The sequence below is a fragment of the Halichoerus grypus genome, chromosome 12 (genome assembly GCF_964656455.1).
Source record: "Halichoerus grypus chromosome 12, mHalGry1.hap1.1, whole genome shotgun sequence".
In the NCBI taxonomy this organism is placed as follows: Eukaryota; Metazoa; Chordata; class Mammalia; order Carnivora; family Phocidae; genus Halichoerus; species Halichoerus grypus.
The window spans coordinates 2450140-2468720 of record NC_135723.1 but is presented as its reverse complement, the minus strand read 5'-3'; the positions used below and the strand labels follow the sequence as shown (position 1 = coordinate 2468720).

At 45.3% G+C, this 18581-nt stretch overlaps 1 protein-coding gene across 1 annotated transcript in view; it reads right to left on the bottom strand.

The window, feature by feature from the left end:
• The window catches only part of ABCA13 (ATP binding cassette subfamily A member 13), a 375994-nt gene extending 357765 nt beyond the window's left edge, over positions 1-18229 (bottom strand). The window contains exons 1-2 of the mRNA XM_078059915.1: positions 18161-18229; positions 437-530 (exon numbers count right to left, since the gene is read on the bottom strand). Of these exons, the coding sequence (XP_077916041.1) occupies positions 437-530; positions 18161-18229 (163 nt within the window). The remainder of the gene's footprint in view (positions 1-436; positions 531-18160) is intronic.
• Positions 18230-18581: the final 352 nt, after the last annotated feature.

Here is an 18581-nt window from a genome sequence, read left to right as displayed (position 1 = left end):
TTCATCATCACTATCATCACTGTCATCACCACCACCATCCCCACCACCATGTAACTACCATTGCCATCAGTATCATGTTGGCAAACTGTGAAATGTATCTCCCACTTGCACCCCTGTATCTCCCACTTTTACTACTTCTTCTACTCTTTATATATTTATAATAGCATATAAACATATGCCCAAAAGGCAGTTTAGTTAGAGGAATAAATCTATCTGCTAGATGGAGCAGACATGTGTGAATATCATTCTTAAGAGAAAAAAATATAAATTGATGCTTACTGGCACATACCCCAGAAATATAGCTATTAAGATATTACAATAAATATTCATTCATTCCACTTAGAATTCAGAGTCTATAAAGAACAGAGGAAAGAGAGCTGCACTTCTTTTCTCCAGAGCTCTGTAATATAAAAAGTACAGCAAAAGTGAAACTTACAATCGTCTCTGTGTCTGGGAGGTTCTTGAAAGCGTAGCACTGTCAGAATCATGAACAGGATACATGGCCAAAAGAATTCAGCAAGAGAAAGGACCTGCAGAAGATGTTAAAAAAAAAAAAAAATAGAGCTTGAATAAATTGCAAAGTGTGACGGTCACCCCCTCTCCTGAAGGATGGTACGCTGGCCAGTCAGGCCTCCTTGGAAGGAGGTCATCATCATCCCAACGGTGCATCTCTGAGAACACTATTTGAGACAGGGGCCCACAGAAGACGCCCAGCTCATTCGTCACCACATCCAGACCCATGACTGTCAGCTCCTCATGCTTCTCCCAAAAGGCGTGTCTTCTTCTTCTTTCTTTTTTCTCCACATTCTTACTTATGGTAGACTTCACGACATTAAAGAAATTAAATAAATAACTTCATTCATATTTCTCACATTCCAGTAAGTTAACTATTTTTCTTTTTATCTTCTTTTCCATTTTTTTTTTTAAGCAGGCTCCACGCTGGGCCCAACACGGGGCTCGAACTCAGAACCCTGAGATCAAGACCTGAACTGAGATCAAGAGTCAGACACCCAACCAACTGAGCCAACAAGGTGCCCAATATTTTTCTAATTTCTTTAACATTCCTGACTTTTCCATCCAAATAGACATTTTCCCAGTGACGGTGGTGGCACACAACACAGACCTTCTTTTATGAGTATTTTCTTTCTTTTTTTTTTTTAAGATTCTTATTCACTTATTTATTTGAGACACAGAAAGAAAGCATGAGCAGAGGGAGGAGCAGGAGAGGGAGAAGCAGACTCCACACTGAGCAGGGAGCCCGACGTGGGGCTCGATCTCATGACCCTGGGATGGTGACCTGAGCTGAAATCAAGAGTCAGACACCAACCAACTGAGCCACCCAGGTGCCCCTTATGAGTATTTTCTAGTGTTTCCACATGAGGTTCATAACTAGCATCTTACTGGTTGCATAACATTCTTACCAAATGGGTATACCATAATTCCCATTCTTCCATCAACGAATATTTTTTATGTATAAATAATTTTTCTTTTGAATTACTTTCTCGAGATTGGAACAAATTCCTAAAATTCAGATTATTGGAGTAAAATCTCCTCACACAGACAACGAAAGAGCTACAGATAAGGATTGTAATAATTTGCATAGCCTTGAATTTTCAAAGTAAAAAAAAAAAAAGGAACTGCCATTGATACATGGAATTTATTTAAGAAAGAAACACCCAAGGCTCAGATGGTTAAGCGTCTGCCTTCGGCTCAGGTCATGATCCCAGGGTCCTGGGATCGAGCCCCGCATCGGGCTCCCTGCTTGGCGGGGAGCCTGCTTCTCCCTCACCCTCCTACTGTTCCCCCAGCTTGTGCTCTCTTGCTCTCTCTGTCAAATAAATAAATAAAATCTTAAAAAAAAAAAAAGAAAGAAACACCCAAGGTACAGCCCAGTGAAAAACTAAGAGAAAATCCTCAATTATCACCAGATTATTCTTACTGTTGTCATTCTTCCTTTGACTCGACATTGGATAGTGTTCTCCTGTAGGCTCCCTCTCCTGTCATTCCACAAATACAAAAGTATATAACCAGACACAAAACAGGCTAGGCATTCAATAATGCATGAACAAAAACCTAAAATCTGCAGGTTAGGAAGTTAGGGATGCTCAGTAACTAAAGATGGTTATTTCAGGCTCCAAGTTACAATGCTTTGAACCAAAATGAACTTCTCGTCTCTTCAGTTCCTTTGCTCTTTGAGCTGCCTGTCCCAATTCTTCCCTGTAAGGAAACAGCATCTAAATGCGTCCGAGTTGGGTGTATGTGGCCAAAAGCCATAAAGACAAAACACAGGTGGAAAAGGTTTCAATCCCCACTGTAATTAAAGAAATCACCATCTTTGAAGGAGTTCATGAGGTAACACTGCTTGTGTCAGAAAGTGCCTCATTATGAAAAGTTCCTGACCGATCACTGAATCCGATTATCATACGGTCTGATAAGAGGGAAAGCGTCTGCAGGAGGCCACCCTCTGCTCAAATGATGGTAATTAAACCAGAAAGAGAGGTCAAGAACACTCAGAAGACCACACTTCTTTCAAGTCATCTTGTTCATTCTCTGTTAACAAATGATCATTTCCTGAAGTATGGGAGTAGAGGTGTGGTGGAGGATTCCTTATTTAATTCTGGCTGAATATAAATGTGCAAGACAGAAAGCATGCCCCAAAGTCAATAATGACTTGATAGCATTGAGAAGAATAAATATATAATTAATTTTTTTGGTTTAAAAATTTTTAAATAACATTCTAGCCATTTTTTTAAGACAGAGAGGTATAAAGAAATCAGAAAATGGTTTGGACCCAAGACTTCTATAACAACTTTTGATGTTATAAATAATTACATATATGCATGGTTAGGAAATTCAAGAAGTACAGAAAGAATACAACCACTCTCCCAAAGGATAATATCTCTGAACAGTTTTCTGAATCATTTTTAAAAACATATATAAGCAGGGCACCTGGGTGGCTCAGTCAGTTAAGCATCCAACTCTTGGTTTTGGCTCAGTGTAGAATCTGCTTAGGATTCTCTCTCCCTCTCCCTCTGCCCCTCCCCCTTGCATGCTCGTTCTCTCTCTCTCTCTCTCTCTCTCTCGCTCTCTCTCTCAAATAAATAAATCTTTAAGAAATATATAAGCATAACTAATGTTTTTGGAAACAATTTTTCATATCAGCACTTATAGATCTACCTTACTGTTTTTAAAGAGTGCCCAATAATCTACTGTAGAATTTAATTTATTCAACCTATCACCTAATTATGGAAACTTAGAAGGTTTTCTGTTTGGGGACATCACTATCACGAGTTTTCTGCACATGTTTGGCTGACTTTTTAAGTATATTTATGGAGTACCATTGCCAAATGAGATAATTGAGTCAAAGTGTGTATGATTTTTAATTTGGATAGCTAACCAACATGCCCTCAGTAAAAGCTAAACCAGCCATTCTTCCCTCCAATCTCACACTTAGTGTGATTAACAAACTTTTAAATGTCAGTCCATGTTTTATCAAACTGATCATTTTTCTTTAATTATTTAGGTCAAGCATTTTTTCGTAGGTTAGTATATAATAATTCCTTGTCCATTAACTCCTTATTCTTCCCTGTTTCCGTCCATGTTTCTATTTTATATATATATACATATATTACAAAAGTTTATGGTCAGACACGAGACAGGCTAGACACTCAATAACACAAACAGAACTCTATATTCTGCAGGTTTAGAGCTTGAGGATAGTTGGTTTAACATTAAAGAGGGGGTCTTACTATTTTAGAGCCCTCTCAATGCATTTTTTTGTCTTTTTTTTTTTCTACTGATCTGTACATCACTGTTTCTTCTTTTTTTTCCCCCCCGTTTTCTTTTTGAATTAAGGAATTCCTGAATTGGTGCTTTGTTGGCTTAAAGTATTGCAAATATTTCCTCCAGTGTCTTATTTGCCTTTTTATTGTCAAAATCCCTGATGCAATCAATATATCACTCTTTTTATTTCTAGCATCTTGCTGTTTTTCTTCCTACACAAAAAGACCACCATCATTTCAGGGACCTTGTCGTGGCCAAATTAAACCAGGCACTAAGCAGCTGTGAAGCTACAAGTATTTACCTGTCCAGTCCTTAAATCAATGGGAAATCTCGTTTCAAATGGAAATAACATCGTCAAAAAAATACAACTCTACATCGTATAATCGAGAAGTTTCTTGGAGATCTTGAAATAAAACAGAACCCCGGTTCAACTTTAAAAAATTGTATCTCAGGTCTTTATTTACAAGCCAATCACTGGCCGCTCTGAAAAACGCAGGTGGGAAAAATCTTCCATTGTTCCGAATTTGAAATAATTCTGTTCAGAAGTGAAGTATCAAAACACCCGGTTCTGCTGTGTCACCGCCCATTGTGGGCGCGTGAATCACCTCCTTTCATGAGACTACTTCTCTGGAAGCTCGCAGAGGTGGCCTGCTCTTTCTCATCACATTTTTTGTATCATGCTTTTCTTCTCATGTGTCCTCATTATCCTGGAGTCTTGCCTGACATTTCTAGTCCCATCCTTGCTATATGGGAATGCTTCCCACCGTGGCCCACACCTCAGGCCCACCAGGAGTGGCTTCCCTGCACTAGGAAAGACGAAAACAAACTGCACTCGTGCTGTCCGAGGCTCTCAAGAAAAATAATCAGCTGGGGAACCCATCCTTACTCGAGAAACAGCCATCACCCAGTCCAACAACCACACAGTCGAGTCCCAGGAGGGGAAGTTCCCACCAGGAGATGGCAGAAGTGCCCAGATCTGCACACCAATGTCCACATCCCGCAGTGGCCCTCACCATGACTTCCACGGATGGCCCTCCTGGGTTCCCAAACACACAGCTGAAAGGCAGTGGCATTCGCCGAGACCTTAACTCTCCAGAAGCAGACACACACACGTAAAATACTGAAACTTCCTTACAGACGTTTTCTCCTCCCAGACAAAATGAGGGGAGAAAAAGAAAAGAAGGTGGAGGAGAAAGACAACTCGTCTTTCTATAATACAAAAACTACAAAAATGCCAAGAGACAAGTCTCTAGAGATCAAGCGAACCCACCACGGTTCAGTCCTGACTCAGCCCAGCAACTCCAAAGCTGTAATGCTGCAGCCTGCAATCCCGGAACCCTCCCCGACACCTGCATCTGTGGGGTGAGCACTCCAAAGTGTCACCTCTCTCCTTCTTCTAGCAGGAGGCAGGGAAATGTGGCTGGGGACAATAAATGCAACAGAGAAGTGAGCAATGAGCCTGACTGTTGGGAGAATTTTCCAGGGCTTCACATAATCAGGTGGAAAGAATCCAGAGTTAGAGAACAATTTCTCCAACTGGATGCAGTGAACATGGCTTAAAACATGAGAATCCCAACGCAGAGCACAGAGCCCATCTGGTGTAATAATGTCTGCATCTCATCTCATTGAGGGGTGAGCCCCCCACTCATCTCCACTCTTGTTCCAACCATCCCTCCTGCGCAGAAAATCAGCACATAGAGGGTGTGCTCAGAGATCGTGATTTATCAGAAAGAGAGTCAAGAACAAATATAACACCTGGCTGAGCTCTCCAAGGATGAATCATATTAAAAGGAAGAGCAAAACAGTTGTCTAAACATTCTGGAGGGAAAGAAACAAATAAGCGAACCAAAGTCATAAAGCATGACTGGGAAGTAAACAACGCAAAGAAAATGAAGAATCTCTTTACAACTGTTTCATAAAGGAAAACAATTTAATAAGAACAAACATTCAGAAAACAAGAGCTCCAAAAAAAAAGATGGTAAATGAAAAGAGAGGTTGCAGATCTAAGGAACACGTAGCAATGACCAAATCATCATCGTGGAATTCTAAATGATTTAGAAACCACACAAAGAGAAAAAATGCCAGCTAAATTTTGATTTCTGCATTAGAGAAACAGTTTGAGAAAAGAACAGTGATTTTCTTTAAAACACTTTTAAAGGTAGGACCATAAACACAGAAGAGCGTCCCTGAAGTAGAGAATCCAACAAATATGACAAAAATTATGCCCAGATATAGAACACAGGAGAACTTCCTAGAAATAGAGAAGACTTTATCTGAAGACTGATAGAGTATGCTGTATTTCAGGGGAAAAAAAAAAGCTATAGTTGAACCATGACTATTGAACTCCAAAGGTAAAGGAATAATACCACAGGTATCCAGAGGGGAAGAAAAAAACCAACTCACTAACAAGCAGGGAAAAAAATCAGTCCAGCCTCAAGTATACCCCAATAACATTCAGTGCTTGATGCCAATGCATCAAGATTGGAGAAATTCAAAAAGAAAGTATGATAAAAACATGATAACCAACCAAAATGGCCATTAAGTGAAAACCAACACACATATATTCTCTATCATAAAAAGAAAAAACACAGATCATTTATTGACCATGAACATCTAGGGGGAAAATCTTGGTGATGAAATCCAGCCAAAATAAAAATGGGACAAATTTTAAATTCCAGTAACATCATTTCTGTTTCAGGTAACACACAGACTGGAAACAACAGGACTCTTGCCACAAGAACATGGGTTTTTGTTGCATTGCTGGTCTCCCAGAAAGTGATCTCCAAAGAACTGGGACAAGGAGAGGGACAAAAAATAAATCAAAGAGAAGACCAAAGTCATAAGTTGAATCTTTAAGTGTAAGATTCAGTTATAGAGGAGAGTCCCCTCGAGGGGAATAGAGGGAAGGCAGGCAAGGCAATATTCAAATAACAAATGGCTGAGAATTTTCCAGAACATACAAAAGACACAAATCCATTGATAAAGGAAATACAACATTTACCAGGAAACACAAATCCACTTTAAAACCTTCACCACAGCTAAGTCCAAGAAGAGATTTCAATAGCAATCCAAGAAATAAAGCCACACTACCTCAGAGGAATGGTTGGACTTGCCAAGGACTCATCAATAGCAAGAAACCAGAAGATAATTAAATATCTGTAGATTGCTTGGAGAAATTTGGTCAATCTAGAATTACATACTCAGAGAAATGACCTCTCAAGAATGATGGTGAAAGAAAATGTTCAGTGAATTAGAAACCAAGTTATCCAACTAGAGACCAACGCTAAAGGAACTTGCAAATAGTAGGCTTAGATTTCAATAAATGCTTGGATTAAGCTCACTGTTTGAAAGACAAGGATTTTCAGGCTTGATTTTAAAAAACTATATGTTGGGGCGCCTGGGTGGCTCAGTTGTTAAGCGTCTGCCTTCAGCTCAGGTCATGATCCCAGGGTCCTGGGATTGAGCCCCGCATCGGGCTCCCTGCTCAGCGGGAAGCCTGCTTCTCCCTCTCCCACTCCCCCTGCTTGTGTTCCCTCTCTCACTGTCTCTCTCTGACAAATAAATAAATAAAAAATCTTTAAAAAAAATAAATTAAAAAAATGTTAAAACTATATGTTATTTGGAACAGATAAAATTAGAATATAAGGATACAGACTGGTTGAACTAAAGAGATAAAAAAGAGGGGTGTCTGCTTGGCTCATTCAGTAGAGCATGGGACTCTTCACTGACTCTTGATGGCTGGGTCGTGAGTTCAAGCCCCACATTGAGTGTGGAGCCTACTTAAAAAATAAATAAATAAAATAAAACAATTTCTTTAAAAAAGAGATGAAAAAGACATACAAGGTAAATATTAAAATTAGCTGGTGAAATCAGACAAGAGGCTTTAAGACAACATTCTCAGATATAGAAAAATGATCACTACATAATAAAAGACGTGCTAGGATAGGAAGATGCAATAATTGTATGCATTTATAAACCTATTAAATATCCTCAAGAAATATAAAACAACAAGTGATAGAAATACAAAAAGAGAATTACGGGGGCGCCTGGCTGGCTCAGTCGGTTAAGCATCTGCCTTCGGCTCAGGTTATGATCCCAGGGTCCTGGGATCGAGTCCTGCATCAGGCTTCCTGCTCAGTAGAGAGCCTGCTTCTCCCTCTCCCTCTGTGATCTCTCTCGCTTTCGCACGTTCTCAGATAAATAAAATCTTAAAAAAAAAAAAAAAAGAGGTGTGCTCAACAATGCTTCCATTATTTGTGAATGAAAAAAAATGGAAGTCATGCCAAAAAAAAAAATAGGAGAACGGATCATTAAATTACTGTGCACTGGAGCAATAAAAGTCAGGGTACTTTTTTTTATTTTATTTATTTATTTGGGAGACAGCATGACAGAAAATGGGGAGAGAGGGGCAGAGGGAGAAGCAGGCTCCCTGTTCAGCGGGGAGCCTGACGCAGGACTCGATCCCAGGACCCCAGGATCATGACCTGAGCCAAAGGCAGACGCTTAACTGACTGAGCCACCCAGGCACCTCTAAAGTCAATATACTTTTTCATTCGTTCATTCACTCATGCATTCATTCATCCGGAAGTGTGTAGCATGTTTCAGGCACTGGGGAAACACACATGGCCGAGTCTCTTTCTGGGAGGATGGAGAACATGCACGTGTGCGCATCCCATGCGTGGGACTCTTCTGGGGACGCCCACATGAGGACGACCAAGCCCTGTCCTTGTATCCTACCCAGAGCCCTGGACCGTCTACAAGCTCATCCATTATTTTAGCCTTCCAACAACCAGCGAGGTAGGTAACTTTGTGCCAATTTTCCACATCGGAGACAGAAATCATCATTATTTTGCTCCGTATCCTCGAACTAATTTGCGATGGAACGTGGACTGAACCTCAGGCCTGTGCATGAAATAAATCCTTTTCCATCTGACTTGAACAGAATATCCTACAGGCTGAGTTTAATTAAACACTCCTTAAATCCTCCAGGTTGCTCGGGCAGCATATGGTTTCGGTTACAACCGAAAACCACAAAGAATAAAACACCCCCAGTACAAAAACTAAAATTACCAATGAATCAAGAGGAAAGAGCTTTTCAGAGGGAGAAGGTGGTCATGAGACCCACTGGCTGGGCGAGGAGGAAAACATCACAACAAGTTTAGAATATCAAGGAAGCTGAAGCAAAGCATGTAATTAGTCTCCTGCCTGATCTTTGGAAACAAAGGGCTTTGTAGAGAGCGTGAAATTCTATTGTGTCTCTTTGGGGTGGACGGGCCTCTGGATGCCAGCCTCTCAGAAGAGGAGACTTTCCCAGAAGTATTATGAGGTCCTAGCCATAAAACAGTGCAACAAGAGCAGGTCCAAACAAAGCCCGAGTCAAAACCAAATAGCAACCATCAGCCCAGTTGGCCTCAATCCATTGCCTTTCGGAGCTGGGACACCCAGGACCTCTCCATCAGCGTCCAAAATTCCCTCCCTAAGAAAGCCCATGCAAATCTTTATGCTGGCCGCTGAGTTAGCTGGGATGGAAAGAGATGGACCAGCTCTCTCACTTCCCTTGTTTGTTCTTTACTATTATGGCTTTTTAAGCTTTATATTGAATAACAGTTGCTTTTCTTTCAGTGCTCATGCATTAAACATTCATATGGCGCCTACTGCGGATGTCCAAAAACAGACTCGACCACATTTCAAAATATATGCAAAATAACCTTTTTGGTACCACAAGGCAGAGAAGAGCCATTGCCTGGGGTGGGGGGGGGGTGGATCAGACCCCCTGAATTCGGATATAATTTTTATAAAGATAAACTAAAGCTTCGCAGAGTAACCACAAGTATACCTTAAGTAGATGGAAGTCCAAACCAGAGTAAATTCAAATCTAGTGAAACTAGACGTAAGTAGACTGTTGATCAAACCGCGGGTGAATAAAACATACTTCTTGCAGGGGCGCCTGGGTGGCTCAGTCATTAAGTGTCTGCCTTCGGCTCAGGTCATGATCCCAGGGTCCTGGGATGGAGCCCTGCACTGGGCTCCCTGCTCAGCGGGAAGCCTGCTTCTCCCTCTCCCACTCCCCCTGCTTGTGTTCCCTCTCTCGCTGTGTCTCTCTCTGTCAAATAAATAAATAAAATCTTAAAAAAAACACACACACACACACACCGGAGAAAATCACCAGCCTCCTAATTACGAAATTGGAAAAGAATTTGATGGGCAGTTTATTATTTTTTTTTAAGATTTTATTTTTAAGTTATCTCTACCCCCAACGTGGGGCTCGAACTCACCACCCCAAGATTTAAGAGTCGCACGCTCCACCGACTGAGCCGGATGGGTGCCCCCGTGGGCAATTCATATGAGGGAAAATACAGATAAATATGTTCCTTTTTACAGTAACCTCTCAAAAGAGAAGACTGAATAAACCTTAATATGCCACTGGACGTGGATGAAGTCGGCCAGCAGAGACCACGCGCCCACCACCATGGGCCGGGAGGACACAGCGCCGGACACACCAGTTGGCACCACGTGACCCGCACATCCCTCCTGAAAGGAAGTCGGTCGGCGGGTAGCATGACCCGCAGCAACGGAAGGTAGTGTGAGTGCCTTTCAGCTGAGACATATCACTGTGTGGAATTCATTCTAACATTTCTGTGTTTGGGGCCAAGGAAAGACTCCGTGCTCCCAGGCCCCCCCCGAGGGCACACACAACACTGTCTGACCTTCCACATGGGTCCCTCCTAGCAGCCTCGCGAGTCCCACACACAGCCGGATCCCTAAGTCTGGGACAGAGGACAGCATGGGTGGAGGACACACACCTCCTTGCCTCTTCCCCCTCGGCCCTAAGGAGTGGTTGTTTTCCAAACGGGAGCTCTCGGGTACACGGGTCAGGCTCTGCCAGGAGCTCCAGCTTCGAACCCACCGGGGGACACGTGCCTGTGAGCCCCACGGGGGGACAAGCCCCGCCTACCTGCTCCAGGACACCAGTAACCAGGTGGGACTGGGCGCAGTAGTGTCCCTCCCTCGGGTGAGCGGTGATTCAGCCACGGGAAATAGGTGGCAGGCAAGGGGGGCAGACACAGCTGGGTGGCAAACGCAGAGCTGACCTCAGAGCCCCAGGGTGACAAAATGAATGTGCTCCCCAGTTTACGTGGTCCCCAGGACACAGCCGGGGCCTCCAATACAATCTCGTAAAACAAGCCTGAGGTGCCCCTTGTCCCTGGTCTCTGGAGTTATCGTTACCAGGAAGTTGGTTGGGTTTGGTTTGGTTAACCTTTCTTGTCATTGGAAACCCAGTCTTACCTGAGGTCAAAGTAAATAAACCAGGGAAACTCCAGGTTTCCCAGTAAGACCCACATTCCTGAGTAAGGAGGAAACACCTGTCCGGAAAGGAAGAGGGCTCTGCTTTTTGGTTTTTGGTTATTTGGTTGTTGTTGCTTTTGTTGTTGTTTTTGTTTTTCATGGAAGCCACACAAATTCACCACTCTAAATAAAATCTCCCAGGACTAGGGGCGCCTGGGTGGCTCAGTCCATTTAGCGTCTGCCTTCTGCTCAGGTCATGATCCCAGGGTCCTGGGATCGAGTCCTCATTGGGCTCCGTGCTCAACAGGGAGCCTGCTTCTCCCTCCCCCTCTGCTGCTCCCCCTGCTTGTGCTCACTCTCTCTCAAATAAATAAATAAAATCTTAAAAAAAAAAAAAAAGACTGGATATTCTTGCGTTCTTAAACTTGGGCCTTGATGCGGAGCAGAATGCCCACAGCGAGCAAAACTGTGAATAAGATAAAACACTTTGTTTACAGAAAGAGTGCCCACTGCCCTTCAGAGCTGGTCTGTGTGGCGCTCTATTGCATCCCGAGCACCCTGAGACCGCTCGGAGGAATCCAAAGCACTTGAAGATCCATCAAAATGAAAGAAAAGGCCCTGCTGACATCACGATTATGACCAGGAACAAAGCAAACAAACCCACACAGCCTGCCCCCCTCTAAAGATACAAAATGATGTTTGCTTTTCCGTAATTCGATTTCAGAACCGCTTTTCCTGGACCACTGCTCTGAGTAAGCTAAGGCACACCTGAGTGACCCTCGGTGACCCTCAGTGAACTTCAGTGATGGCCAGCTTCCCCCCCACCCCCTGCCGGGGCTCAGGGCCGCCGGCTCACCTGTTCACCTGCCAGAGACAGCGTGCCAGCCAGAGGGAGAGCGCGGCCGTGTAGGCTGTCCAGGGCTTTTGGCAGGGAGACGTGGATTTGCCTGTCACTGCTGGGGATGGTGGCAAGGTCCAAGGACACTCTGCCTCCCTCTCCCCATCTTGGGAGCAATGCCTGATCTGTAGCTCTAGGGTGCATGGGTGGAGGTCTCCTGGGGGTCACTGCTCAGAGGCAGGCAGCAAAGATGCCCCGACCCCAGGGACATCCAAACAGTCAGAGCCCCACACGCTGTCCGTTCAGCTGAGCGCAAGCTTAGCAAGGAGGGAGGGCTGGTGCCACCATGACCGCCATCTGGGGCGAGGAAGGGCCAGCAGGCTGTGTCCTGGACCTGGCTCGAGAGGCCCAGGTCCTACCGTGAGAGCACCCCAGGGCCTCCTGAGGGGCCGGAGCCCACCGAGGCCGGAGGTCCTGGGCTCGGACATGGACAGACAGTGGAAAATGCCAGAGCCTAGTCTTCCTTACGGTCCCACCGTGGGGGACTTCCCTCTGCCCAGGAGCTCACCATCATCCCGCCAGCCCCTGCACTGAGGTGGACCACAGACACTCTTGTTCTCCGGCTTATAGACTCGGATCTGAGACGGTGGGTGTCCGCGGGCCAGGCCTGGCTGTGGGGTTTGCGAAGGCAGCCCGCGCAGACCGAGACACTTTCCCTGGGCCGGCACCGAGGCACCCCAACTGCCTTCCAGGCGACAGGGGAGGCCTCGCTTTGACAAATCAGGCCTCCAAATGAGACAACAGTGGTAAATGAATTTCAGCCACCTCTTTTCAGCACCAAGATTCCACGGCAGTGACTTTTCTTTAATTTTTCATCCACGAAACCATGTGGAGGTCATTATATGTATGACCCCTTCAGTAGCACTTCCAACATCCGTCTGTCCATAGAGTTCACGTCTGAACTTCTGAACTGTCTCATCTCCTCTAATATAAAGCTATTCTGCTATATTTTTATAAAGATTTTTATCTTCAGGGGCACCTGGGTGGCTCAGTCGGTTAAGCGTCTGCTTTTGACTTGGGTCATAGTCCCAAGGGTCCTGGGATCGAGCCCCAGGTGGGGCTCTCTGCTCAGTGGGGAGTCCACTTCTCCCTCTGCCCTCCCCAAATCTTGTATGTGCTCACACTCTCTCTCTCAAATAAATAAAATCTTTAAAAAATTAAAATTAAAAAAATGAGGATTTTATCTTTACTTAATCTCTACACCCAGCAGGCTCGAACTCACAACCCAAGATCTAGGGTCACGTGCCCCAACGACTGAGCCAGCGAGGCGCCCCTATTCTGCTATTTAAAAAAAATATACACAACTATAGCATGCTGCCAGGAGCCAACCTTTGATCTTTTTTCCAACCTGCCTAGCAAAGAGGTCAGCTCTCAACCTTTGACACTCCAGTTCCAATGAACACTCTTGTAGACCTTTATAGCGAATCTGGCAACAAATAATCAGTAAGTTGTAATTATACAAAACCAGCCGGCATCAGTCTCTAAGACCGAAACAATTTCCAAAAGAAATAAGACCTACTTTACTCCTGGGACTTGATAGCTAAAATTTCTTGCAAGGTCAGAAAAATACAGAATCATGGCCAGCATGCTGTTTCCAAAGGGAAATTATGTTGGGACACTAGGTTAGGTTGGTAGCACCTACGTGCAGGGGTGGACAAAAACTCGAAGATCTCATAAAAGGAAAACACACACGCACATACATACAACAGCTCTGAGGTCTGCAGTCGTTGAAGCTCGGCTTGAGAATTAGTTCTTCATGTGTGAAACCAGAAGAGGGGTTTCCCAGATGGTGGTTTCAAGGACCAGCCCTAAGGGACTCAGCCTGGGTTGGGGTGGGCTTCCTAGGGGCTCTCCTGTGGGAGCGGGGAGAAGTTCGAGTCTGGCTTTGTACTGAGTGGAGAGCCCACGGGTGTGGAGTTAACTCAGCCTCGGGGCTTCCTGGGAGCTAGGCCACAAGGAGCCAGCTCCGGTGAAGACCCCATCACCCTTGTCTATGTCTAGAAGCAAGTGTGCATTCTGCCACATACGTGGTCCTCGAAAGCAAGAATACAGTGCTTCATGGGCAGGGAGGGCTCTGGGTTAGGAGTGGTCTAGCTCTGGGTTAGGTGAAAGTGGGTTCCTCTTTGACTAGGTGGCTGGTGGAGTTTTGTGATTTCCGTCAGCCCCCTCTGGCCCCCAGTTGGGAGTGGACCACGGGTGTTCTAGGACAATGCTGTCCTTACATTCAAATGCTCCAGGCCCCCCTCCGCTAGCCCAAGTCTTCAGTAAAAGTTCACCAAACCCCAAAGGTTTGCAACAATTTTCATTAAAGGAGAGGGAAACTAGAAATGCAGAGCAGAGAGTTTGATTTTAAGACACACAGGAGACTCCGAGAACAGTCTCCACTCCGTGATTGAGGGGCAGACTGGGGGAGCAGTGCCATCCACCTGCACGGGTGACAGGTTGGCCCCCCTCTTAACAAAACACGGAAACCCCCCAAAGTTGCAGAACAAGGAGATATCCCATTCTTTCTTCTTGCTGTTGTTATTAAATTATTAAAGTGAGAAGCGATGCATCAGATTCATTTACAGTTAATATGAAATGCAAAAGCACATATATAAATTCATGTGGCCAGTGGCCATTTGCTAATGTTGGCCAGGTTGCTTGGAAACGGCCCAGGTGGGCGCTCCTGGGGGCTCTTGCTCTGGACGTGCCCAGCCAGTGCCCTCGCCTCTGACCCAGAAACCAGCTCCAGGAAATTCATTCAAGAGAAATGACCTACCAGAAGATGTGTCCCTCATGCAGAATAAACAGTAAGAACCAGGAGGAACCTGACTATCCAGCATAAGGAAACGTTTAAATAAATTATGTGCATCCAGGGCACCTGGGTGGCTCAGTAGGGTAAGCATCTGACTTTGGCTCAGGTCATGATCCCAGGGTCCCGGGATCGAGTCCTGCATCAGTCTCCCTGCTTAGCGGGGAGCCTGCTTCTCCCTCTCCCTCTGCCTGCCGCTCTGCCTACTTGTGCTCTCTCTCTCTCTCTCTGTCAAATAAATAAAATCTTTTCTTAGCAGCTTTTTTTTTAAGACTTTATTTATTTATTTGACAGAGAGAGACAGTGAGAGAGGGAACCCAAGCAGCAGAGGGAGAGGGAGAAGCAGGCTTCCCGCCGAGCAGGGAGCCCGATGCGGGGCTCGATCCCAGGACCCTGGGATCATGACCTGAGCCGAAGGCAGATGCTTAATGACTGAGCCACCCAGGCGCCCTTCAAATAAACAAAATCTTAAAAAAAAATTATGTACATCCAACTGATGAACTATTTTGCGGTAAAACCTATAAATATGAAGACCAAACAGAAACTTTCGAAACGTTGGGCTTCCATGCTAAGTGAAAGCAAAAAGCAAAAGGCTACGATTTTCATTATGTAAAAATATCACATTACGTATGCCTAATGACAAGAAAAGACCAAAGAAGTAGCAGACGCATTAAGATAATGACATTTTGAGAGGGTTTTTAAAGCGTTCCTCATTGTTACAGTGCCCTTTGTGCAACAGATAAAAATCAGGAGAAAAAAAAATAAGTGGTATTAAAATAGTTATAAAAACATTCTTCTATTTCAAATCATTTTTCCGGGGTGCCTGGGTGGCTCAGTCATTAAGCGTCTACCTTCAGCTCGGGTCATGGTCCCAGGGTCCTGGGATCGAGCCCAGCATCGGGCTCCCTGCTCAGTGGGAAGCCTGCTCCTCCCTCTCCCACTCCCCCTGCTTGTGTTCCCTCTCTTGCTGTGTCTCTCTCTGTCAAAAAAAAAAAAAAATCTCAAGTCATTTTTCCCCCAAGAAGAATAGAAAGTCAGGGGCACCTGGGTGGCTCAGTCGTTAAGTGTCTGCCTTCGGCTCAGGTCATGATCCCAGGGTCCTGGGATCGAGTCCCGCATCGGGCTCCCTGCTCAGCGGGGAGCCTGCTTCTCCCTCTCCCTCTGCTGCTCCCCCCGCTTGTGCTCTCTCTCTCTCTCTGACAAATAAATAAATAAAAATCTTTAAAAAAAAAAAAAGAATAGAAAGCAATCTATGAAGCTAAGTATGAAGATAAAGATGAGAGGTATTACTCATCCATTCTACACTATTCTATTTTTCTCTGTCTCAAGTGTCCATAATAAAGCATTTTCTAAAAGAACTACAATAGGGGCAGCTGGGTGGCTTGGTTGGTTGAGTGTCTGCCTTTGGCTCAAGTCCTGATCCCGGGGTCCTGAGATCGAATCCCACATTGGGCTCCCTGCTCAGCATCAAACCAGCTTCCCCCCTCCTCCCCGCTCTTGTCCTCTCTCGCTATCTCTCTCTCTCTCTCAAATAAAGAAATCTCTGAAAAAATAAAAAAATAAAAGAACTACAATAATAAAATACAATGAAATGAAGATGAAATGTAAAATTGCACATATATAAGATCAGAAAATATAAAAATGGCACGAGATTTCGATCTGCATTTCCCTGATCATGGTTCCTTCCAGTGTGTTCGTCCTACAAACAGTGCCCGCTCCTTATTTACTACGGAAACATCGGTTCTAGACCCTGTGGTGTCTACGCCCTGTGATGTTACTCATCTAAGCAGTGCAGTGCTAAATACCTTTGTGCAAGTATCATTTCCCTTTTGTGCAGGGACACCTGTAGGATTTTTCCCCAGAAGGAGCTCATTAAATAGGTAATTTGTCCCACTGCTGTTCCGGGTCCTGAGCTCCAGCTCCTTGAGGGCAGGGTACACGTTTGTCTGGCCACCCAGCATCTAGCACCCAGCAGAGATGCCATAAATCCTGTATTCCTTTCTTACTTCGCTCTTTCAGCCAATATTTATTGAACACCTGTTGCGTGCCAGGTACCCTCTGGGCGCTAGGGAATATATCGGCGAACAAATCAGACTAAAACTCCCCGCTCCCGGGGATCTGAGATAGCGAGGCGGGCTCCAGAGCAAGGTAACAAGCAAGTAAATTGGTGGTATGTTGTAAGGTGAAAAATACTACAGAGAAAAACAAGGCAAAGAAGGATGGGATGCAGGACAGCACTTAAATGAGCCGTCGCCAGATAAATCAATGAGTTGTGTATTTCTATCTGATAAGCATGCTCATCTCAGCAGCATTAATCACCATGACTATGTTTAAACCATCAAAGCACCTGAGGCTGCAGGGTAGACGGTCCTGGTCCCTGCCCCCGTGAGCTGATATACAAAAAGCAGGAATTGTGGTACCTGGCCAATTAACTTTCACCCGGAGACATTCTTTCTTAGAAACATAGGCTCAGTTCCTCAAAACCTATACGTCAGTAAAATAGATTCATAAATTGAAAAACACCTACGCAGACCCCAAGTACTAACAATAAAGAACAGAAGCCTCGCTTGTTGGTTCCTGATCTTAAAACTTTGGTGCAATCAAATTTCCCACCAAAGTCGTGCGAATCCTGAAGGCCCCTGCACGAGAAAGAAAACACCTTTCAAGGTCTCAAGAATGTTCTGGATAACGAGAAATCGGCAAAATGAAATTCAGTGTCAGTTACTGAATGTCTTCAAAGAGAAGAGTGGGTCAGCAGGAAAACCCCATAGGCTGTGTGGGCCTTAAAATCTGCAGTCCGTAGAATCGACTGCAGATCTATTTCTGCTGGAAATGACATCGGTATGTGTTAATTTTAATCTGGCGCAGTTAGAAATAAAGCAGAGGTCGCCAGAGTGATAAGCAGGCTATTTCTGCATCGTTAAAACGTATACTTAGAGGGTGTTTATGTAACATTAGCACAAGGCTGGTCTGAGCCATTCCAAACCCCCGAGGAGCGCCTCGCAGTGTCATTTGGGTAGGGCTCAAAAAAGCCAAGAATTAACAGCGAGTGGACGGCCCGTACCAGCTCTGGGGTCACGGGGTCCGTACCTGTAACATAGTATTTAGGCCCTTGTGCCTTCCACCAGAGGCATCTGCAGAGGCCCGGAAACACTAATTATGGCTCAAATTCCACCTTTAATTTTTTTTTTTTAGAGTTTTTCTCAGTTAGCCCTTTTCTGACAAGACGGTGCAGACTGGTTGTGACAGTTCGGCTATTCTGGCCTTTAAGGCAGCCTCCCCCCAGTTCCCTGCAGGGTCGGGCAGGCAGGCCACATCAGCCCTGCCTCTCCTCCATCTCCTGGATCCCTGCGCCTCACCCTCCCCGGGGAACCCCGGGGCAGGCCTGCCGCACTCACCGGATGCCTGAGTCTGCAGAGCCAGTTCTTCCAGAGCAGGGCTGCAAACTGGCGCCCAGCCGTACCCATGCCCGCCCTCCTCCTCTCGGTCAGGAAGCCAGAGAAGCCCGGGCTTATATCTGCAGATCCGGGTGAAGGCCGGGCGCGCATTAGTCAATCCCAACAAAAGTGAGTGATGCAAGACAGATTACTGGTGGCTGAGCACGGCGGGCATCGAATGTCCCTCTTGTTCTGTTCTGTTGAGAAACCTTTCCTTTTCACGGGCTGCCCACTGTTGGGAGGGTTGGGTTACTGGGGGCAGCCTCGGGCCCCTTCCCGCGTGCGCACACGGTTCCAAGAGCGCACGGCGCTCCGGGGAGCGGCGGGAAGCAGGGCGGCGCTCACGGTCACGCGGACCCCCTCAGCCCTGATGTGAATTGCC